The sequence below is a fragment of the Molossus molossus genome, unplaced genomic scaffold (assembly GCF_014108415.1).
Source record: "Molossus molossus isolate mMolMol1 unplaced genomic scaffold, mMolMol1.p scaffold_m16_p_6, whole genome shotgun sequence".
In the NCBI taxonomy this organism is placed as follows: Eukaryota; Metazoa; Chordata; class Mammalia; order Chiroptera; family Molossidae; genus Molossus; species Molossus molossus.
The window spans coordinates 99,177,310-99,194,413 of NW_023425399.1; the positions used below are offsets into that span (position 1 = coordinate 99,177,310).

The following is a 17,104-nucleotide window of genomic DNA, read 5'->3' on the forward strand; positions in this document are numbered from 1 at the left end:
AAAACCTACAACTTTTAAGAAAGAAATATTTTTGCTTAAAAGGGTTTTAAATGAACTTTGGAGAAAAAGTCTTGGCATTTCATTTTCCCACACTGGAAAAAGAATGCTATTGTTTAATGTACTAAAAATGTCTCTACGTAGTGACCTGTTTATTCTAAATATTGGTAGAAGCTTTTCAACTACCAGCACAAAGTGATTTTAGTTTATATTTTTAAAAAATTGTATTTATTGATTTTAGAAAGAGAGGGACGGAGGGCTGGAGAGAGACACAGGAGAAGAGAGCGGGAGAGAAACACTGATGTCTCGTTCCACCTGATGGGGATCAAACCCACAACCTTGGCATATCTGGATCGTGCTCTAACCAACTGAGCTACCTGACAGGCACAAACTGATTTTAAACAGAAAGCAAATTAAACCTAATACCTTTAAAAGCAGGTGTTTTATAGTAGGTTGATTATATCTCAATAAAGCCATTATATTAAAAAATTAAAAAACAGAAATGAAAATCATACTTTTTTAAAAAAAAAGAAGCAAACATATCTGCTCACAATGAAGTGTGGGTGCCACCTGTAAGGAACACACCAGTAGAGAGAGCAGATTTTCATTCCTGGGTGAAGTCAAGCTGAAGACACAGAGGAGGGAGAGGAGTCAGCAGCGTCCGGCCTTGTCTCGAGCTGCACTACTATGACTCTTGGACCCGGGACTGTCACGGCCAATGTGGACTCCGTGCCCAGGAACACAGCCCAGGATGGTCCTTGTCACCTGGCACTTGCTGGCATACACTCGATCCACTGCCTGTCCCTCTGACCTACATCCAGCATTGCCCTGGAATCAGAGACCTTCGAGGAAAAATATTCTCCTTTTGAGATTTTATTTTTCAGACTGATAAAATATTGCTCTTTATAATAAACAAAAACCGGGAGGGTAAAACCTTCATCCTCTAATGTCTAAAACAAATCAGTCTGTTAATAACAAGTCATGTTTTAAAGAGGTGTTTCTTTACCTGCGTATTTATAGCTCTCTGACAGCTGAGAAAGCAATTAACTGCATTATAACCTCTTAGGCAGGACAATTAGTTCCATTACTAATTACATTCTCATTAACACGGTTTTGTTCCACTGCTCTTGGTGGGGGTTCTTCTAACATTCCTTTGGCAGGTAGGGTGCAGGGGAGTCTTCCACTCCTACTGCTTAATCGTGCAAAATGACTTGTTAATTTCCTATCGGGTGCCACACACAAGAAAAAAGCTACTGGGTCTCTCCTAGAATAGAAACACTGTAAGTGAAACTGTGACTTCACATACAGGATTTGTGGTTTATCTCTGCTGAGATGAGATGAGAACGGATAAAACATGGGGCATTAATTCCATGCCATCGGGCCTTGCGTCTTTCCAGGTCTTTATTTTTTCTCTCTTTAACGTGGAATGAGAAACATAAACCTCATAGGACCAATGTGAAAAAGAGACACTTTAAAGAAAATGGAAGTTCAGTAATTAATGAGCTTTAAAAACGCTACGATGGCAGAGGCTGCCAGATACGTCCATCTGTCCCAATGATTAAAAATATACTTCGAGCCCTGGCCAGTTTGGTTCAGCGGTTAGAGCGTTGGCCCAAGGAGCAATGTGGTTCGGGTTCGGTTCCGGTCAGTGATGTGTGTCTCTCACATCGATGTCTCTCTCTCTCTCTCTTTCCCCCTATACTCTCTCTGAAGAAAAATACATAAATACCCTCAGGTGAGGATTAAAAAAAAAAAATACACTTCGAATTGTCCTCTGCTTTGTAGCTGCAAACTGTGAAGCTACAGGTCGGGTGAGAGTGAACTTCTGTCTCCTGGGATGTCTGCAGGGGGCTGGAAGGGTCGGGGTGGAGGGGGTCTAGCAGGCCTAGAAGCCCCTCTGGTTAGTCCCCGAGTGCTCTGGCCGCCATCACAACACCTCCGAGGGAGGCTTGACAACAAGGTCACTGGTTCTGAGAAACACTGGTTGTTGAAGGGGAAAGTCGGAACCGTGGGTAGTGGGGCGAAGAGGGTTGGTTACCTTTGAAGAGCAGATCACAGGCCTGCTTCTCACTCCAGTTTAGCAGTACGCATACACTTCTGAAGTGCAGATGCTTTAAACCATCAATTCTACTTCTAAAATGTTACCTGACAGATACAACTGAACAAGGAAGCAAAAATACATGTAAAGGGTATTCATTGCAGCATTACGCGAATTTGCAAAGTATCAGCGGCTGCTTAAAGAACAAAGTAGACAAACATGTGCTCATGTGGAAAGATGGCCAAGATTAATGGTAAGTGAAAAATTCAAGAGGACCAAGCGTGATACAATTCATTTCAACCTTAAAAAGAAGTACCAATATGCTTGCCTTTGCAGAATGGGGATTCACGAAAAGGTAGGTCAAGGAATGGAAGAATACTTTTTATTTTACATATTTCTATACTGTTTGAATTTTTATACGCCTTTATTTCATTTCTAATAGAAACCCAGTACCCCTAATCTAAAATGATACCGCCACAGAGAAAAGAGGAGAGAGAGCGGCCTGAGACCACCCTTTGGGAGGCCTGAGACCACCCTTTGGGAGGCCTGAGACCACCCTTAGGGAGGCCTGAGACCACCCTTAGAGAGGCCTGCTTAACACCCGCCTGGGCTGTTGTCTGGGAACGTGGATTTCAGGAGGGCTTCACCCATTCCGGTAACAGCTCACTGTACCACGTGGATTATGCAAACGGTATGGTTTATGCTGAATGTCTGCTCTCCTCTGGAGTCTGAAAGTTTGGCACATGCTAGGCAAAGGATGCCTACATAACGGACTCCCCATAAACACCCTGAACACTGGGCTCAGGCGAGCTGCCTGGTAGACACTTCACATGCATCACCACATTAAGCACATGCTACGTGCCGGCACTCAGAACCTCGCCTGGTCTCCCTGGGACCGCATCCCCGCGCGGTTCCCTTTGCTCGTTTGCTTCGGATCCTTTCTCGGTAATAAATCATGGCCACGAGTACAACCATGTGCCGAGTTCTGTGAGTTCTAGCAAATACTGAACCTGGGGTGGTCTTGGGGACTCCCAACAAACCCCGATTATTCTTTTCCATAATGACTTCTTCTTGACCTTCACAGCATTACCAAACTTACCAAACGGTGTATGTTTTTCAATAGACTGTAAGCTCCATGAGGTTAACTATATGTATTTGTTATCACTACATACCACACAAATATCAACAGAATTAAAAATAAGGGGGAAAATCTGTCATTAATAAAAGATGACCTGTCAGATTTCTTTTTCTATTCTGGGATCCCTAAGACACACTCAAGGCAAAATCAGTACAAGGGCAGAACCGAACTTCACAGGGAGTGGGAAGCAGGATGCTCTCCCCACTCGTCTGTGCTCCTACCGGAAACTTGTCCTTAGACTTCACACTTGTCAGCCCTCTGTGCCCTCTGTGAGAACAGGAAGGTCACAGGCCTCTAAGCTCCTAAGAAGCACGGGGAGGGAAAATGCCCCTAGGGCTCAAACCATCTCCTGCAGGCTTGTGGCTCCGCTCCTGTTCCCACCACCACCACCACCACCACCACCACCCCCTTGTAAAGAATGAAAGGTCATGATAACCACCATGGACTACAGAGCTGGGCAGACTGAGAGGTGCATCTTGTGTTGAACTCCAAAATGATATTCACATTTCCCCAAAGCAAATTTGTCTCCGTGACAACGAATTCCCTGATCTTCCAGATACCCAGAGATAACGCTGGGCAGGGGTCTGTCCTGGGCCGCCCGCACCCTGGAACCGACTCAGATCCTCTCTAGACCCCTTGCCTCGGGGACACATGGTTTAATGGGGTTTACTTGCTTTTATGCTCTTGGGTCCATTTGGCTGGGTGAATTTTCTCCATCCCATTATCTTGCCCTATTGCATTCATCTAAGGCTTATCACACAGAGACATTAACCTGCCATTTCCAATGCTATCAGGCCTCCCGCAGTGAGTTCAATATCATGTAGCTGAGAGAAAGCCTCCTAAATCCTGGGGCCTCTTCCGGGTTTCCTCCAAAGGGCTCAAGCAGAACAGCAGCTGTATCAGGACATCACCTGCGGGGACATCGGTGCCCTGGCTCCTCCCTGGCTGCAGGACCCTCCCCCACCCCTCCTCTCTTTCCAGTTACCACGCGTGTTTATCTGCCCACTCCCAGCGCACTGGAAGGTAAGCAACTGCAGGGAAGAATCTGTCTCAATCATCTTTGCACGACGCCGGGTGTTTTGGAGCCGTGTCTCACAGGTAGGTGCTTAATAAAAAATTTTTACATGAATCGATGCCTGATTTCCTCGACCTGTAGAATGGACACAATATTTGCTATCTTTTGCTACAGTCGTGAGAAGAAAGGAAATTCTGGAGGTAACAGAAGGTAGCATTCCCAGATGGATTTAAGCATCTCTCAGTCCTACCTTCTGTGTCAGGTGAGTGCTTACAAGGAGGTTCTGCAGACTGAGCAGAGGTTCGGCGCTGGGAATGTGTCAGACACCAAAGGCTCGGCTGTGCACACCTCACCCCCGGTCCCCGCTTCTCCCGCCCTTTACCTTGCTGGCCTTCAGGATGTTGATCTGCTCCTCATACACCGTGTCTCTGTTTTTCTCCAGAAAACCATCTGAAAGGTACTCCACCTGGGCCCCAGTGGGAGACAAACAGTAGTTAGTGCTTCGGCCTGACCATCCACACGGTGTTTTCTAAAAAGCAGTGAAGTGGGAACTCCACGGATGCTCCTGTTGAAAATGCAAACCCAAGACATGGTCGGGATTTACACAGAGGGAACTGGGTGCTCATTTGGTGGGAAAACAGTTTTCGGAAGGAGTTCCCTTTCCTAGGCCCCCTTGGGGGTGTGAATGCGGCTGTGGGCCACACCGCGGACCTGCTGGATTAGAGCCCGCATGTTACCAAGATGGCAGGGGACTTCGGCGCACGTGGAATTCGAGAAGCACTGGGTTGGTGCCCAGAAGTCCATGGAGAAGAAGTCTAAGCATCCACCAGTCCCTGGGGAAGGAGCCACCCGAGAACAGCACCCGGTTTCCCTATTTCCTTTTCTCTCTCACGCTGCAGGAGGGCAGCCTCCGACTGTCACAGGTGCTCTATTCCCAGGGCAGAGACCCTCAGCAAATGTGTCAGGCACGCAGCTGGGAAACCATGACCACCCGCTGGGATTCTGCCGCCGTGACTGCCTGGCGCACACAGAGATGGCGTGGGGAGGAAGAAGGGAGCCGGGGCCCTGCCTAAGAGACCTGAGGCTGCGACAGCGCCCTCACAGCCCAGCAACCCCGAGCCCAGCTGGAGGGGCTCACAGAGCCCAGCCCGCGGGCGGACGCACCTTGTCAGCGAAGTGCACCACGATGAAGGCCGTGTTGGACATGCGGGGCTTCTGGAAGTGCTGGCTGCTGGAGTGCCGGTCATACAGCTTCTGAGCCCAGTTCTGGTCGGTTCCTTTAGGGACCTGCGGAACCACAAAACCAGGTGCTTTGTCAAGAGGAAAAGGAAGCCAAGAGCTGAGGCACGGGGATGGCGTCCGCCAGTAAGTTGGCCTCAGGACCCGACGTGGAAAACAAGACACGTAGGGCCCAGCGCGTTCTCCACGCGCCGTGTGGCCTGTTTCCCCCGGTGTCCCGAGGAGCATGTGGACTGGAAAGCACCTGCTGGGTGGGAGACGCTGGAGGGGTCAGAAGAGGGTGAAGGTGGAGGCCAAGGTCATGGAGCAGAGTCACAGCTCCTGGAACGCATCTGGAGAGGGCTCCTCCCTGCGGTCGGGCAGTAACCTGTGTCGTGAACGCACCGTGACCGTCTCCAGTGGCGTGCTCCTGCTGGCCCAGGCCCACGCCTACGCAGGAAGGCCTTCTGTCCCGCTCCAAGCTCATGTCAGTGCACTGTCCTTGCTTGGCTCCCGTCTGTCCTTCCCTCTGACCATCTTGATCTGTCTCTGGAATTCCTCCCAATGAAGTTCTCACACACAGTCTACCCAATACCGCTCATCGTTGGGTTTTGTGCATTGTCTGTCACTACAAAAAACTTGAACTGTGTTCCAGCCACACACTGGGTATTAAGTACCTAGTGATTAAGCTGTGTGGTACTGATCTCTGTCTCCCCTCTACTTATTTTTTAAAATATGTTTTTATTGATTTTTTAGAGAGAAAGGAATGTAGAGATAGCAACATCGATCAGCTGCCACCTGCATGCCCCCTGCTGGGGATCGAGGCATGTTCCCTGACAGGGAATCAAACCCGGACCTCTCAGTCCACGGGACGATGCTCAATCCACTGAGCCACACCAGCCGTGCTGCCTCCCCTCTATTTAAATCTAGCTTTAGAGGTCCCACTACATTAAGAATTCTGCCCCTTTCAGTATCTTTAGAGATGGCTTCAAAAGTGAAAAAGCATCTTGTTTTGTTGAATATATAACAGGCACTGTAACCACCATTCAGATTGCTAAGGATGACAGCAACTCTTCCGGTGAGAAGGAGCCCCCTCCTCTGTCACCCTTGAGCACTGCTGTGCACACCCATGCCTCAGGTATGGGTCACCTATTGACTTGTCTGCCCTTCCTCAGCTTTGATTGTACATTTGGATCAGGCAGGGTTGAAGGTGACCCTTACACTAGCTATTTAAAAAGACCTTTGTTTAGTAAGTTAATAAAATCTGTGCCATAAGGAAAATGCTTACACAGTTGAGAATAAATGTCTCAAATACTTGGTAAGCAAACAGATTTTTCTCAATAACTAGTATTGAATATTCAGTGTTGAGTGCCGTAGTTAATTCAAGAAAAGAAAACTTTTTCTTGAAGGAGGTTAATTGTGTTAGGCAGACAAAGTAAAATATATCTAATTCAGCATTTCTTACATACACTGTTTTATATGTGTGTTCAAGCATCCCGTCTACAGAAACACCGGGTATAGGGAAGGCAGGGGTCAGCTCGCCAGGGCTATCAGAGACAAGGATGGAAGACCGGAACACAAGGGACCCAGCACTGGCAGAACTGGGGTAGACAGAACAGGAAGGGCAGGACTGTGATGAGACACCTCACCTAAGTCAACACCTACATCTCTTGGTATCAAAATTATCTTGTCTTACATTGAAATTGGACTTCTGTCCAAAGACTCCATAATCCTACATGTTCACTAATTCAGACAGGCATGAGTCAATGAGCAAGGTCATACGTATACATATTTGCTGATGAGGGTCAGTCTCTCTTCTCACTCCCCACCCTCAACTAAAAATAAGGGCCAGCAAGAATTCACATTTAAGATTCTCAGAGAATACTGATAGCGAATGCCCACAGTGCTTGTTATTTGCCAGGTAATTTTCTATATATTTTAGATGGAGCAACTCATGTAATCCCTACAATAATCCCATGAGCTGAGCACTATATTTATACACGTCTTATAGACAAGGTGGTTGGGACAGAGAGGGTAGGTAACTTGCTCAAGGACACACAGCTGGGAAGTAGCCGAGCTGGGGTTCAATCCAGGACAGGCTGGAGCATGTGCTGTTCCCCATTATGCTCGCTCATCTGACCACAGAGTTATAAAGGCAGCCAAGAAGGAAGGGATGGTGGAAGGCACTTATCTCTAAAAATCTTTCCAGAGAAGTAGATTTAAAACAGGCATAGGAGAAAGAAAGCCAACCCTGTATTCTGATAAAATCTAGACCGCAGCTCTGGGTGGCTCTGGACTACGCAGGGCATCGAATCCTTTGAAAAAGAAAGTGCACCAGCTGTTTTTTGTTTTTTTTTTTTTTTTTTTATCACTAAAATTAAATTGTGAGATAGGTTTTAAATGTTTAGAATGCAACTGATACGCTTCTCTTGACTTGTTAGGATTTTTTGGAAGTAGAGCTTTTTTCATGTTTAATTTGTATTTGTAAAAAAACACTGTACAACTCCCACCCCCCCAACCCCCCCTCCCCCCACAGAATCCAAATAGCAAAACTGTGTGCTTTCTGTTTATCTTTGACTCTAGTCTTGGCAGGTGTTTAAAGAAAAGTAATTTTAAAAAGTCTAGGGAAAAACTGGACAGTGACTTCATACACGCACCTATACTCTCCTCTTCAAGTCTCGTGAAGAGGGCGCTGGGTCAGGAGGGAGCCGGGGTCCCAGCTCTGCCCTAATCTAAGCAGGGACTGTCCCTCGGGGGCCTGGTCCCCCTGACCAGCTGTGTTGGTCAATGGTCGCATCAGAAGTGCAGGTGCAGGTAAGGAAACAGGGCCTTCACCCCCGCCCCCCATCGTCAGCCTGCTCACTCCACTGCCTGGAAACAGCGCATTCATTAGGAAGGTCCGCCCAGTCAGCCGTCCAGGCTGCGTTCCTAGTCACACAGGGCAGAGCCCGCCTCCCCCGCCTCCCCCGGGCCTGCCTTTGCGGGTCCCTAGCACCCTCTCTCCAGCCTGAGACAACCTCTGTCTTTTTACTCATTAGAACTGCTTCCTGGGGTCGAGTGTCATTTTCAGAAAATTCCTACTAAAATGCAAATATGTCAGCTTATGAGGAAACACGCACTGACCTCTCATCTGCTATCAGCCTGAGCGCGTTTGCTCCCCAGGGCTGGGGCTCGGGAGGGCAGGACGTGCCCTGCCTGAGTCGGCGTGGGTATGGCGCGCGTCACGCAGCACCCACAGCGCTGAGAGGAACAGCCTGAGATGGACGTTAATCTTCCAGGCCCCGTGTCTCATCTGCAGCTTCCAGCACGGGTCACAGGTTCGGGGACAGCCCTGGGTGCCTCCCTCTCCGTCTTGGCAACCCCATCTCCGCGTTTCCAATGTGAGTCGCAGCTCACGGGCCCTGCCTGCACTGGGCATCGAGTCCAGGAAAAGTGATTTCCCAGCGGCTGCTTTCACGCCGTGAGTGTGATCCTTTCACGCCGTGAGTGTGATCCTTCATCTGGCTCGGTGGCCTGTCACACGGGGGACAGCGAACCCGGCGTCCACAACGCAGTCTCATCGCTTCCTCGCCCTGCGGGGGTCTCTGGGCGACGGAGCGGGAAAGAACGCCGTGAGTGTGATCCTTTCACGCCGTGAGTGTGATCCTTCATCTGGCTCGGTGCCTGTCACACGGGGGACAGCGAACCCGGCGTTCACAATGCAGTCTCATCGCTTCCTCGCGCTGCGGGGGTCCCTGAGCGACGGAGCGGGAAAGAACGCCGTGAGTGTGATCCTTTCACGCCGTGAGTGTGATCCTTCATCTGGCTCGGTGCCTGTCACACGGGGGACAGCGAACCCGGCGTTCACAACGCAGTCTCATCACTTCCTCGCCCTGCGGGGGTCTCTGAGCGACCGAGCGGGAAAGAACGCGTCCAAAGCGGCTCCGCGTCCAACAGGACGCCAAGTTGCCTGGTTGTGACCAAGTCCATGGGAACTCCCAACCTGCTCTGGTCAGAGCCTTGGGCGTTTCCAGGGGCCCTATGTATATATTTTTAATCCTCACCGGAGGACATTTTTCCATTTTTTGTTCAGTTAGAGTGGGAGGGAGAGAGAGGGAGGGAGGAAGAGAGAGAGAGAGAGAGGGAAACATCGACGTGAAAGGGACACATCGAGTGGCTGCCACGCACACGACCCAACCAGGGCCGGGGACAAACTACAACTGAGGTATGTGCCCTTAGCGGGAACCAAACCCGGTCTCTCTGGGCCGCAGGCCGACGCTCTAACCGCTGAGCCAAACCGGCCAGGGTCAGGTGCCCTCTTTTTTAAAGTCAGGTCTTCTGCTGTCGAATTTCCATCCAGTAAAATGCACCCTTTCTAAGTGTACAGTTCCATGAGTTTTGACAAATGTAATAACACCTGTTGATTGAAAATCCACCTGTTACTAGAAGTGGCATCAGCATACACTGAATCACTCCCAATTCCCAGAGCAATTTAGCCGGGCAGAAAAAAGACTTCCACATTGGGATTCTGTACTACCCCTTCCTCTGGGGTTCCTCTAGCCTCCCTCACTCCGGAGCCCCGTGACCTCAGCCACCACTGTGAGTGAAGCATGTCGCATTCACAGCACACCCCATATCGCAACACTCCGAGCCCCACCAGTGTGATGGGCAGGACATCCAGGTTTGCCTCAGACCTGCTCTCCAAAGAGCCTTTGGGAGGAGGAAACAAGATCTAACCAAGAACCACAGCAGCTGCCTGCAGCTCAGAAGCCTTCGCTGGGACCCTGGGTCCTGCCTGCAGCCCTCTCCGGGCCCCACCCCCCTCACTCAGGCTGAGCTCCTCGGGGTACCATCCTGTCTCTCCTCCCTTGTGGGCCACCAGGAAGAACCTTTCCTCCTCTCCCAAGGATTTTCCCTCAAGACCAGACATACAGTAGGTGCATAACAAATCCTGGGTGTTTGATGAATTGCAGTGTCAGAAGTTTGAATTGGATACAGTCTTAGACTAAAATCAATTAATTTTACAAATCTGACCCAAACGGAAGGCTCCATGGAGCATAAGGCAGAGATCACCCATATAGCTGGATTTTACTTTCCCTCAGCTTCTCGGAAGGGAAGTCGATTCCAACAGGCTGCACGGGTGGTGTGCCCTCCACAGGAGACCAAGCGCAGGAGGGTCTGCGATCCGTCTGCCCTGGGAATACCCAAGGCTGCAAAGTCTAGGGACGGCTGAATGAATGAGGTTTGCACCCTGGGCCTCCCTGAAACCGCTGCCTACTTTTCTGCTACCTGCGTCGAGTCCCCCCCCCACCCCCACCCCCGACCACCTGCTCCCAGCCCATGCTCTGGGCTTCCTCTTCATGGCTGTGTCCTGCCCTCAGGGGGGCAGTCTGAGGTCTCTGCACCTGGTGTTGGGACCAGTGCTCCCACTGCTCTGACTTGACCTTTTGGTGACATATTCCCTTGGGTAGGAGCACCTCTCAGATCCCCAAACCACAGGTCCAAAAATCCCACAGCGGCCCCCCTCTGCCTGCTAAACACAGGGTGAATCATGGGAAGTCAACCAGGCAGCTGTTCAACTCGCAGAACCGATCATCCCGAAGAATCAATCATCTTACGAGAGGTGTGTGCACACAGGAAAGGAGGGGCCGTGCCCGAGGGTTAGTCTTGATGTCACAGTCAGCTCTTCATCGGAAATGAGCTGGACCGGCCTCACGTGCTCCTCAGAACTGTGTAGACCCTGGCATGCACCCCTGGGGAGGGCAGTGAAGAGCTGGAGTCTCCCTGGAACCAGGGCCCGGGGCAGAGACGCGGGGTAGGTCACAAGACATGGTGTTGCCTTTGGGTTGGGGTGTGAAGCTGGAGGAGATGGTCACAGACAATCACAGCAGAGACTGGGGGAGGGGAGTGCGCTCCTGCAGAGTGTGGGAAGGGAGCTGCTGGCAGTGGACACTGAACCAAGAAAGTGTGTCAGTGGTGAATGCCAGGAGGGGACACTGGAGGGGACACTGGAGGGGACACTGGAGGGGACACTGGAGGGCCTGTGCTGTGGCTTCAGTCACTCAGCCAGTGCTCACGATGCAGGGACAATTGTCTGTCAGCTCTACTGCCACCTCGCAGGTGGAGGGCGCCCAGGCACACCGCTTCCACACTGAGGACGGACCCCTGCAGGGACCTCTCAGGACAAGGCCCACGGCCTTGAAGAAGCTCTGAAAACCGTCAGGAGATAAACGTGTGCGAGCTGCGGACTTCAGTGCATTTTCACTCGTCTTCTGCTGTCCTAGTAACCTCTCCTTCTCCTTTTCATAGGAATGGAACTAGGAGAGCCCTCCAGAGGGGTACACCTCCTCCCCCCAAACCATCAAGCCTCCCTCCACCCTTTACAGGCAAATGCGGGAGACCAGGAAGGAAACGCATCTGGGTTCTCTCCTTTCTTTCTTTTTTTTCTTTAATCCTCACCAGAGGACATTTTTCCTTTTTTTTGTTCCGATAGAGGGGAGGGAGGGAGAGGAAGAGAGAAACATCGACGTGAAAGGGACACATCGAGTGGCTGCCACCCACACGACCCAACCAGGGCCGGGGACAAACTGCAACCGAGGTACGTGCCCTTAGCGGGAACCGAACCTGGGTCTCTCGGGACCGCAGGCTGATGCTCTAACCGCTGAGCCAAACTGGCCAGAGCCTTTCTTTCTTTTTTCAAAAATAGGTGTTTATTGATTTTTTAGAGAGAGATAGAAACACATCACTTGGCTGTCTCCTGCACAGCCCCCACTGGAGATTCAGCCTGCAACCCGGACATGTGCCCTGACCGGCAATTGAACCAGGACCTCTTGGTCCATGGGACAACACTCAATCCACTGAGCCACACTGGCCGGGCTTGTTCTCCCCTTCAATAAAGAATCAAGTGCTCTCTACACCTTTTTATCAGCATTTCCATCAATGAAGGATTGGCATATATTCACCTCCTTACCACTGACCACCAAACCAGGAGAAATTTTGAAGCTCATTAGATCCAACCCCCACCAAGTCATAGAGCAGAAAAACAAACAGTCAGATGATTGACAGCACCCAGATTTCCCACCCCACCTCCCCACGGCTGCCTGGTTCTCTCCACACTGGCAATTCAGGAAGAGTCCACGAACAGGTAGATGGAGAAGTCATGGATCTCACCTGCCACCGAGCCATGCTGCTCTATCACTCATAAGCCACCTGGCACCGCGAAGGTGACCCTGGGCTCTTGACCTTCACTCTCTGGGGTGCCTGTCTAGATGTGGAGGGCCCTCTCCAGAACCTAGGATATCTGGGGCATAGAATCCATACCACCATCATATTGTGCCAATCATACCACCAGCCTCTGCCAAAAGAGGCAGCAGAGTAACTCGCCAGTCACATTACCTTCCAGCACCTTCTGGTATGCAGAATGGACACCAGCACACTAAAGGCCGGCTAACTGCAGGTGAAATCCAGCTTTGGGATCTCACAGGTGGCCCTGCACCACACAGCTGTCCTCTGCCCCACCCCAAGCCTAGAACTGACCTAATCCAATGACAGCACCATCATTTTACCTTACATTCTTCATCCAGCAGGTCTAGGATGCCCAGCTTAGCTTCTATGAGGTCGATACAAGGTTGGTTATCATAAAAGTCAATCAAGGTCCAAGGGATCTGCTCCTTCATGTATTCTTCTTGCTCCAGTTTGAAGACATGCTAGGGTAAGAAGAGAAAGGTCAAGGTTAGTGAATTGCACGCACCCTTGAACATTTATCTCCCTGGAGCTGCAACCATGTGAGTTCTGTGCCCTGGAGGCTGGTGCACACCCACCACAAAGGTTTGGGCACTGAGCCAGTCATGACTGCAGGAAAAGAAAGCTTAGTGAGGTGATCCTCACTCCCACCTGAACCCTTCTCTAGGACATCCTAATCAGCGTCTGTGATGCCACACCCCCACCAATCATGTCTGCTTGCAACTGCTTCAATACCTGAGACACCCAGGCTCCAGAGGAGTAGGAGTCACAGCCAAGAGGAGGATCCTTTACCCTCATAACCCAGCTGCTCCTCTTGAGCAGCGGGGAGCACCTTCCTAAAGCTGGGGCACCACCAGGAAGCCAACGGAAGGTCAGGGCAGAGCCAGAGCCCACTGGCCCTGGCTGGACGAGAAGTGGCCCCGGGCCGTTGCTCTCAGGAAGATGGAGGCCCCCCCCCCCCCGAAACCCCGGGTGCGGACACTAGCCTACCGAGTTGAACTGCTGCTGGAGTTTCTCATTTGCGTAGTTGATGCAAAACTGCTCAAAGCTGTTTACCTCAAATGTCTCAAACCTGCAGAATGGCGAGAAGGGAGGACAAAATAAGAGACATTTCCCGTCACCAGAGGAATCACTGGGAGCAGCAAGGTTGCCCTCACCAACCTCCACTCCCAGCCGGCTCCACCCTTCACGGCAGACAGGAGCCCCATTTCCCACTCTTTTCCCTAAAGAGACCCCTGTCGCAGGTCCCAGCACAGCACAGTCCTGCTACGTTAGGAGAGTAAGGATGTAGATCTGTTTTCATAGTTAGAAAAGGCACCAACCACAGGACAATTCAGAAGAAGCATATATAAAAGAGAGAAAGTCGTCCATGACTCCATCACTCAATTTCACCACCAGTTCCATTTCGGTAGGTTTCCTTTCACTCAGCCGACGTTTTTGAACAAATTAGAATTACATGTAAAAGCAGACCTACTTTAATCGTCTCACTCTCCGTGGCAAACATTTCCTCGTGCCACTGCTCCTCACAGCCATCCGTTTCAGTATCGCCCCCCACCCCTCCAACTGTATGGATTGACCTGAGGACCACACAGCTGAGGGGACAGGGGCTGAAATTTAGCCGCAGCCCCCACAAGCCCGGGAGTGGTCGTTCTACCCAGAGGAGCCGACTTATTCCAATTCCCACAAAGACTGGGCGCGGGCTGGCTGGCAGCGCTCCCCCCACAGATGAGTCATAACGGAGCCATCTCCTCTGAGGAACATCTGGCGTCTTTTCCCAGTTTTCAGCTGCTAGCGAAGCTATGACAAATACTATGCGTGCATCTTCGACTTCATGATTCTCTCCATAGAATGTTACCCCAGAAGGGGAAACACCACGTCGGAGCACGGTTTCTTAAAAGGCAGAAGCAAAATAACTTCCAGAAAGGTGGGAGTTTATGTTACCACCATACTCCCACCCCAGCCTCCAATGTACAAAAGTGTCTTGTTCTCCTAATACTGGTTAAGGATTTTTTTTTTTAATTCATGGTTATTGAGTTAGAGTTTTCATACAAGAAGATGCAGCAAATGTAAGGGCTTACTTCGATGGGTTTGTGACAAGGTTATACGGTGTGTGACTGCCACCACAACTCTGGAGAACATTTTCATTACTCCAGAAAGTTCCCCTGTGTTCCATCCTCGCCCCTCGCTGGGAGTATGCATGCACCACCGCTCTGTGGTCCGCAGTGTAGATTAACTTCTAAAAGACTTAGTGACTTAGTACATGAATAATGTTTTTGTTTGAAATTTTAATCTGATTGTTAATGGGTTTCAAGATTTTTCTGTATGTGGGTACCAGTCACCTGTACTTTGTGAATTGCCTGTGATCGTTGTTGAAGTCTTTGTCAGGTTTTAACTTTAAAAAATGGGTGTGTTTGCCCTGGCTGGTCTGGCTCAGCGGTTAGAGCGTTGGCCTCTGGACCAAAGAGTAATGGGTTCGATTCCGGTCAAGGGCATGTACCTCGGTTGCAGTCTCGGTCCCCGGACCTGGTCAGGGTTGTGCAGGAGGCAACCAGTCAATGTGTCTCTCTCACATCGCTGTCTCTCTCTCTCCCTCCCTCCCACTCTATCTGAAGATAAATGGAAAAAATATCCTCAGGTGAGCATTAAAAAAAAAAAGGTGAGAAGTGACATTGCAGAACCAGGCCAGGGTCCTACCTGCAGGCCTTGTATGCTACACTAAGGGGTTTGGATTTTACCAGGAGTAATGAGAGAATTCGAAGGATTTTTAAACTAAGAAATGACAATCAGATTTGCATTTTAGAAACTGGCAGGAGGGTGGAGAAGATTGTGACTTGGGGGAAGGTGTGCAAGACTGAAGGCAGTTATCATGGAAGCAACAACCCAGCAAGATCCAGGGCTCCACTGAAGCTGGTGGTGGCCAAGTAACGCAAGGCTCTAAAGGGTTAGAGAATGTGGAAACCAGAGGACCTCAAACGGCCAATGGGGCGTGTGGGTGAGATCCACCTGCACAGCTCACCAAGCTGGGAACATTGTAACAGCATCAGCAGCTCTAGCTACAGAGGAGTGGGCCATCCTGTGTGCTGAGCAACGTCATCAGGCCGAGCAGTGGACAGGGGAAGACCTCCAGCAGGAAGACGTGCCTTTTTCTCATGCTCACAACAGGCTGCATGAACTGGCAGCGGCCCTGTCAGTGAGGGCCCGCAGAATGCCAGGCCCAAGGGCTTCGTGAGCTCTCACTCATTTGACGCCCACAACAACCAAGAGCTCCGGTGTATTCGTAATCCCATCTTACAGTTGAAGGAATGAGGTATGGGAAGATCAAATAACCTCCCTCAAATCAGGGAGTCAGTAGGCAGAAGAGTCAGCATCTGAACCCAGAGGGTCGGACCTCGGAGACCACATTCTTAATTTAGAGAAGAGTGGACATTTCACTAAGAAAAGAAGGGCTGTGAACAAGAAAGATAACGTCCCCGAAGAGGTGGTATTTGAGCACACGAAGGGGGTGATACCAATGAGAGACCTGGGGCTGGGAGCACAGGCTTCAGCTTCCTCCATAACCTTAAATCTTCACCTCTCTCATTCTTCAGTGTGGACAATGGCATTTTCTCAATATTACAATGACATTAGCCCTTCCAAACAGAATGGACTCCATAGTGACCACTCCCAAATACAGAGGTTGGTGCTGCCCCTGTTAGGGGCTGGAGATGGTGGTAGTGGAGAGAAGTACCCTAAGCAGAGGAACCAGCAAAAATAAATGCATCACACACCCAATGGGTCCATCAGAGAGCCCAGAATGCACCAGGCTTCCCTTCCTCCTCTGTGCCCACTTCCCCCACCAGGGAATAAGACATGGAGATGCGGGAAGTCATTTGGGGATCAAAGGAATCAACGGCCCTTGGTCACGCCCATGTAGGAGAAGTAAGTCTAGGTTAATAAAGCAAGATCAAAGATGCAAAGTCCACGCTGGGTGTGCAGACCAGAGCAAGCTGGAGAGAGGCACTGCCTGCCAGGCGTTACCTGGTGTGCAGCCCGCTCGGCCCAGATGATGGTCTTACAGACCGAGATCTGTCCCTTAGAACCTCACTTCCTTCCCACCCCCACAGGTTCCCCAAGAGAGGCTGCCAATGCCAGCCAAGCCCCAGAAGAAATTTAATTAATAAAAACTAGAAGGAAGATAAAACAGCCACCCAAGCAACTGACCGGATAATAGCCATTGCGTGTGCTTGCAAGGTGTCTACTGAGCTCCATAGATAACGGATTTAAATATCTCCCACTTATCACTTTTTAAAGGTTTATATTGATAGCACTCCACAAAGAACATTCTCATTAATTTGAGATGGCCTGAAATTAGGTCATAATTTCCCTATTTCTAAGATATTATCTGGAAACAATTCCTCTGCCATCTAGGATAATTACTGCAGCGCTGAAGGGCCAGAGATGAATGAGGGTTTGGGTAGCTTGCAAAATGTCTAAGATG

At 50.2% G+C, this 17,104-nt stretch overlaps 1 protein-coding gene across 2 annotated transcripts in view; it reads right to left on the reverse strand.

Annotated features, from left to right (window-relative positions):
- MYO5B (myosin VB) overlaps positions 1 to 17,104 on the reverse strand; it is a 303,619-nt gene that overhangs the window by 86,059 nt on the left and 200,456 nt on the right. For both annotated transcript variants that reach the window (XM_036245270.1, XM_036245271.1), the window contains exons 11-14: positions 13,618 to 13,699; positions 12,951 to 13,091; positions 5,353 to 5,475; positions 4,571 to 4,654 (exon numbers count right to left, since the gene is read on the reverse strand). In XM_036245270.1, coding sequence (XP_036101163.1) covers positions 4,571 to 4,654; positions 5,353 to 5,475; positions 12,951 to 13,091; positions 13,618 to 13,699 — 430 coding nt within the window. The remainder of the gene's footprint in view (positions 1 to 4,570; positions 4,655 to 5,352; positions 5,476 to 12,950; positions 13,092 to 13,617; positions 13,700 to 17,104) is intronic.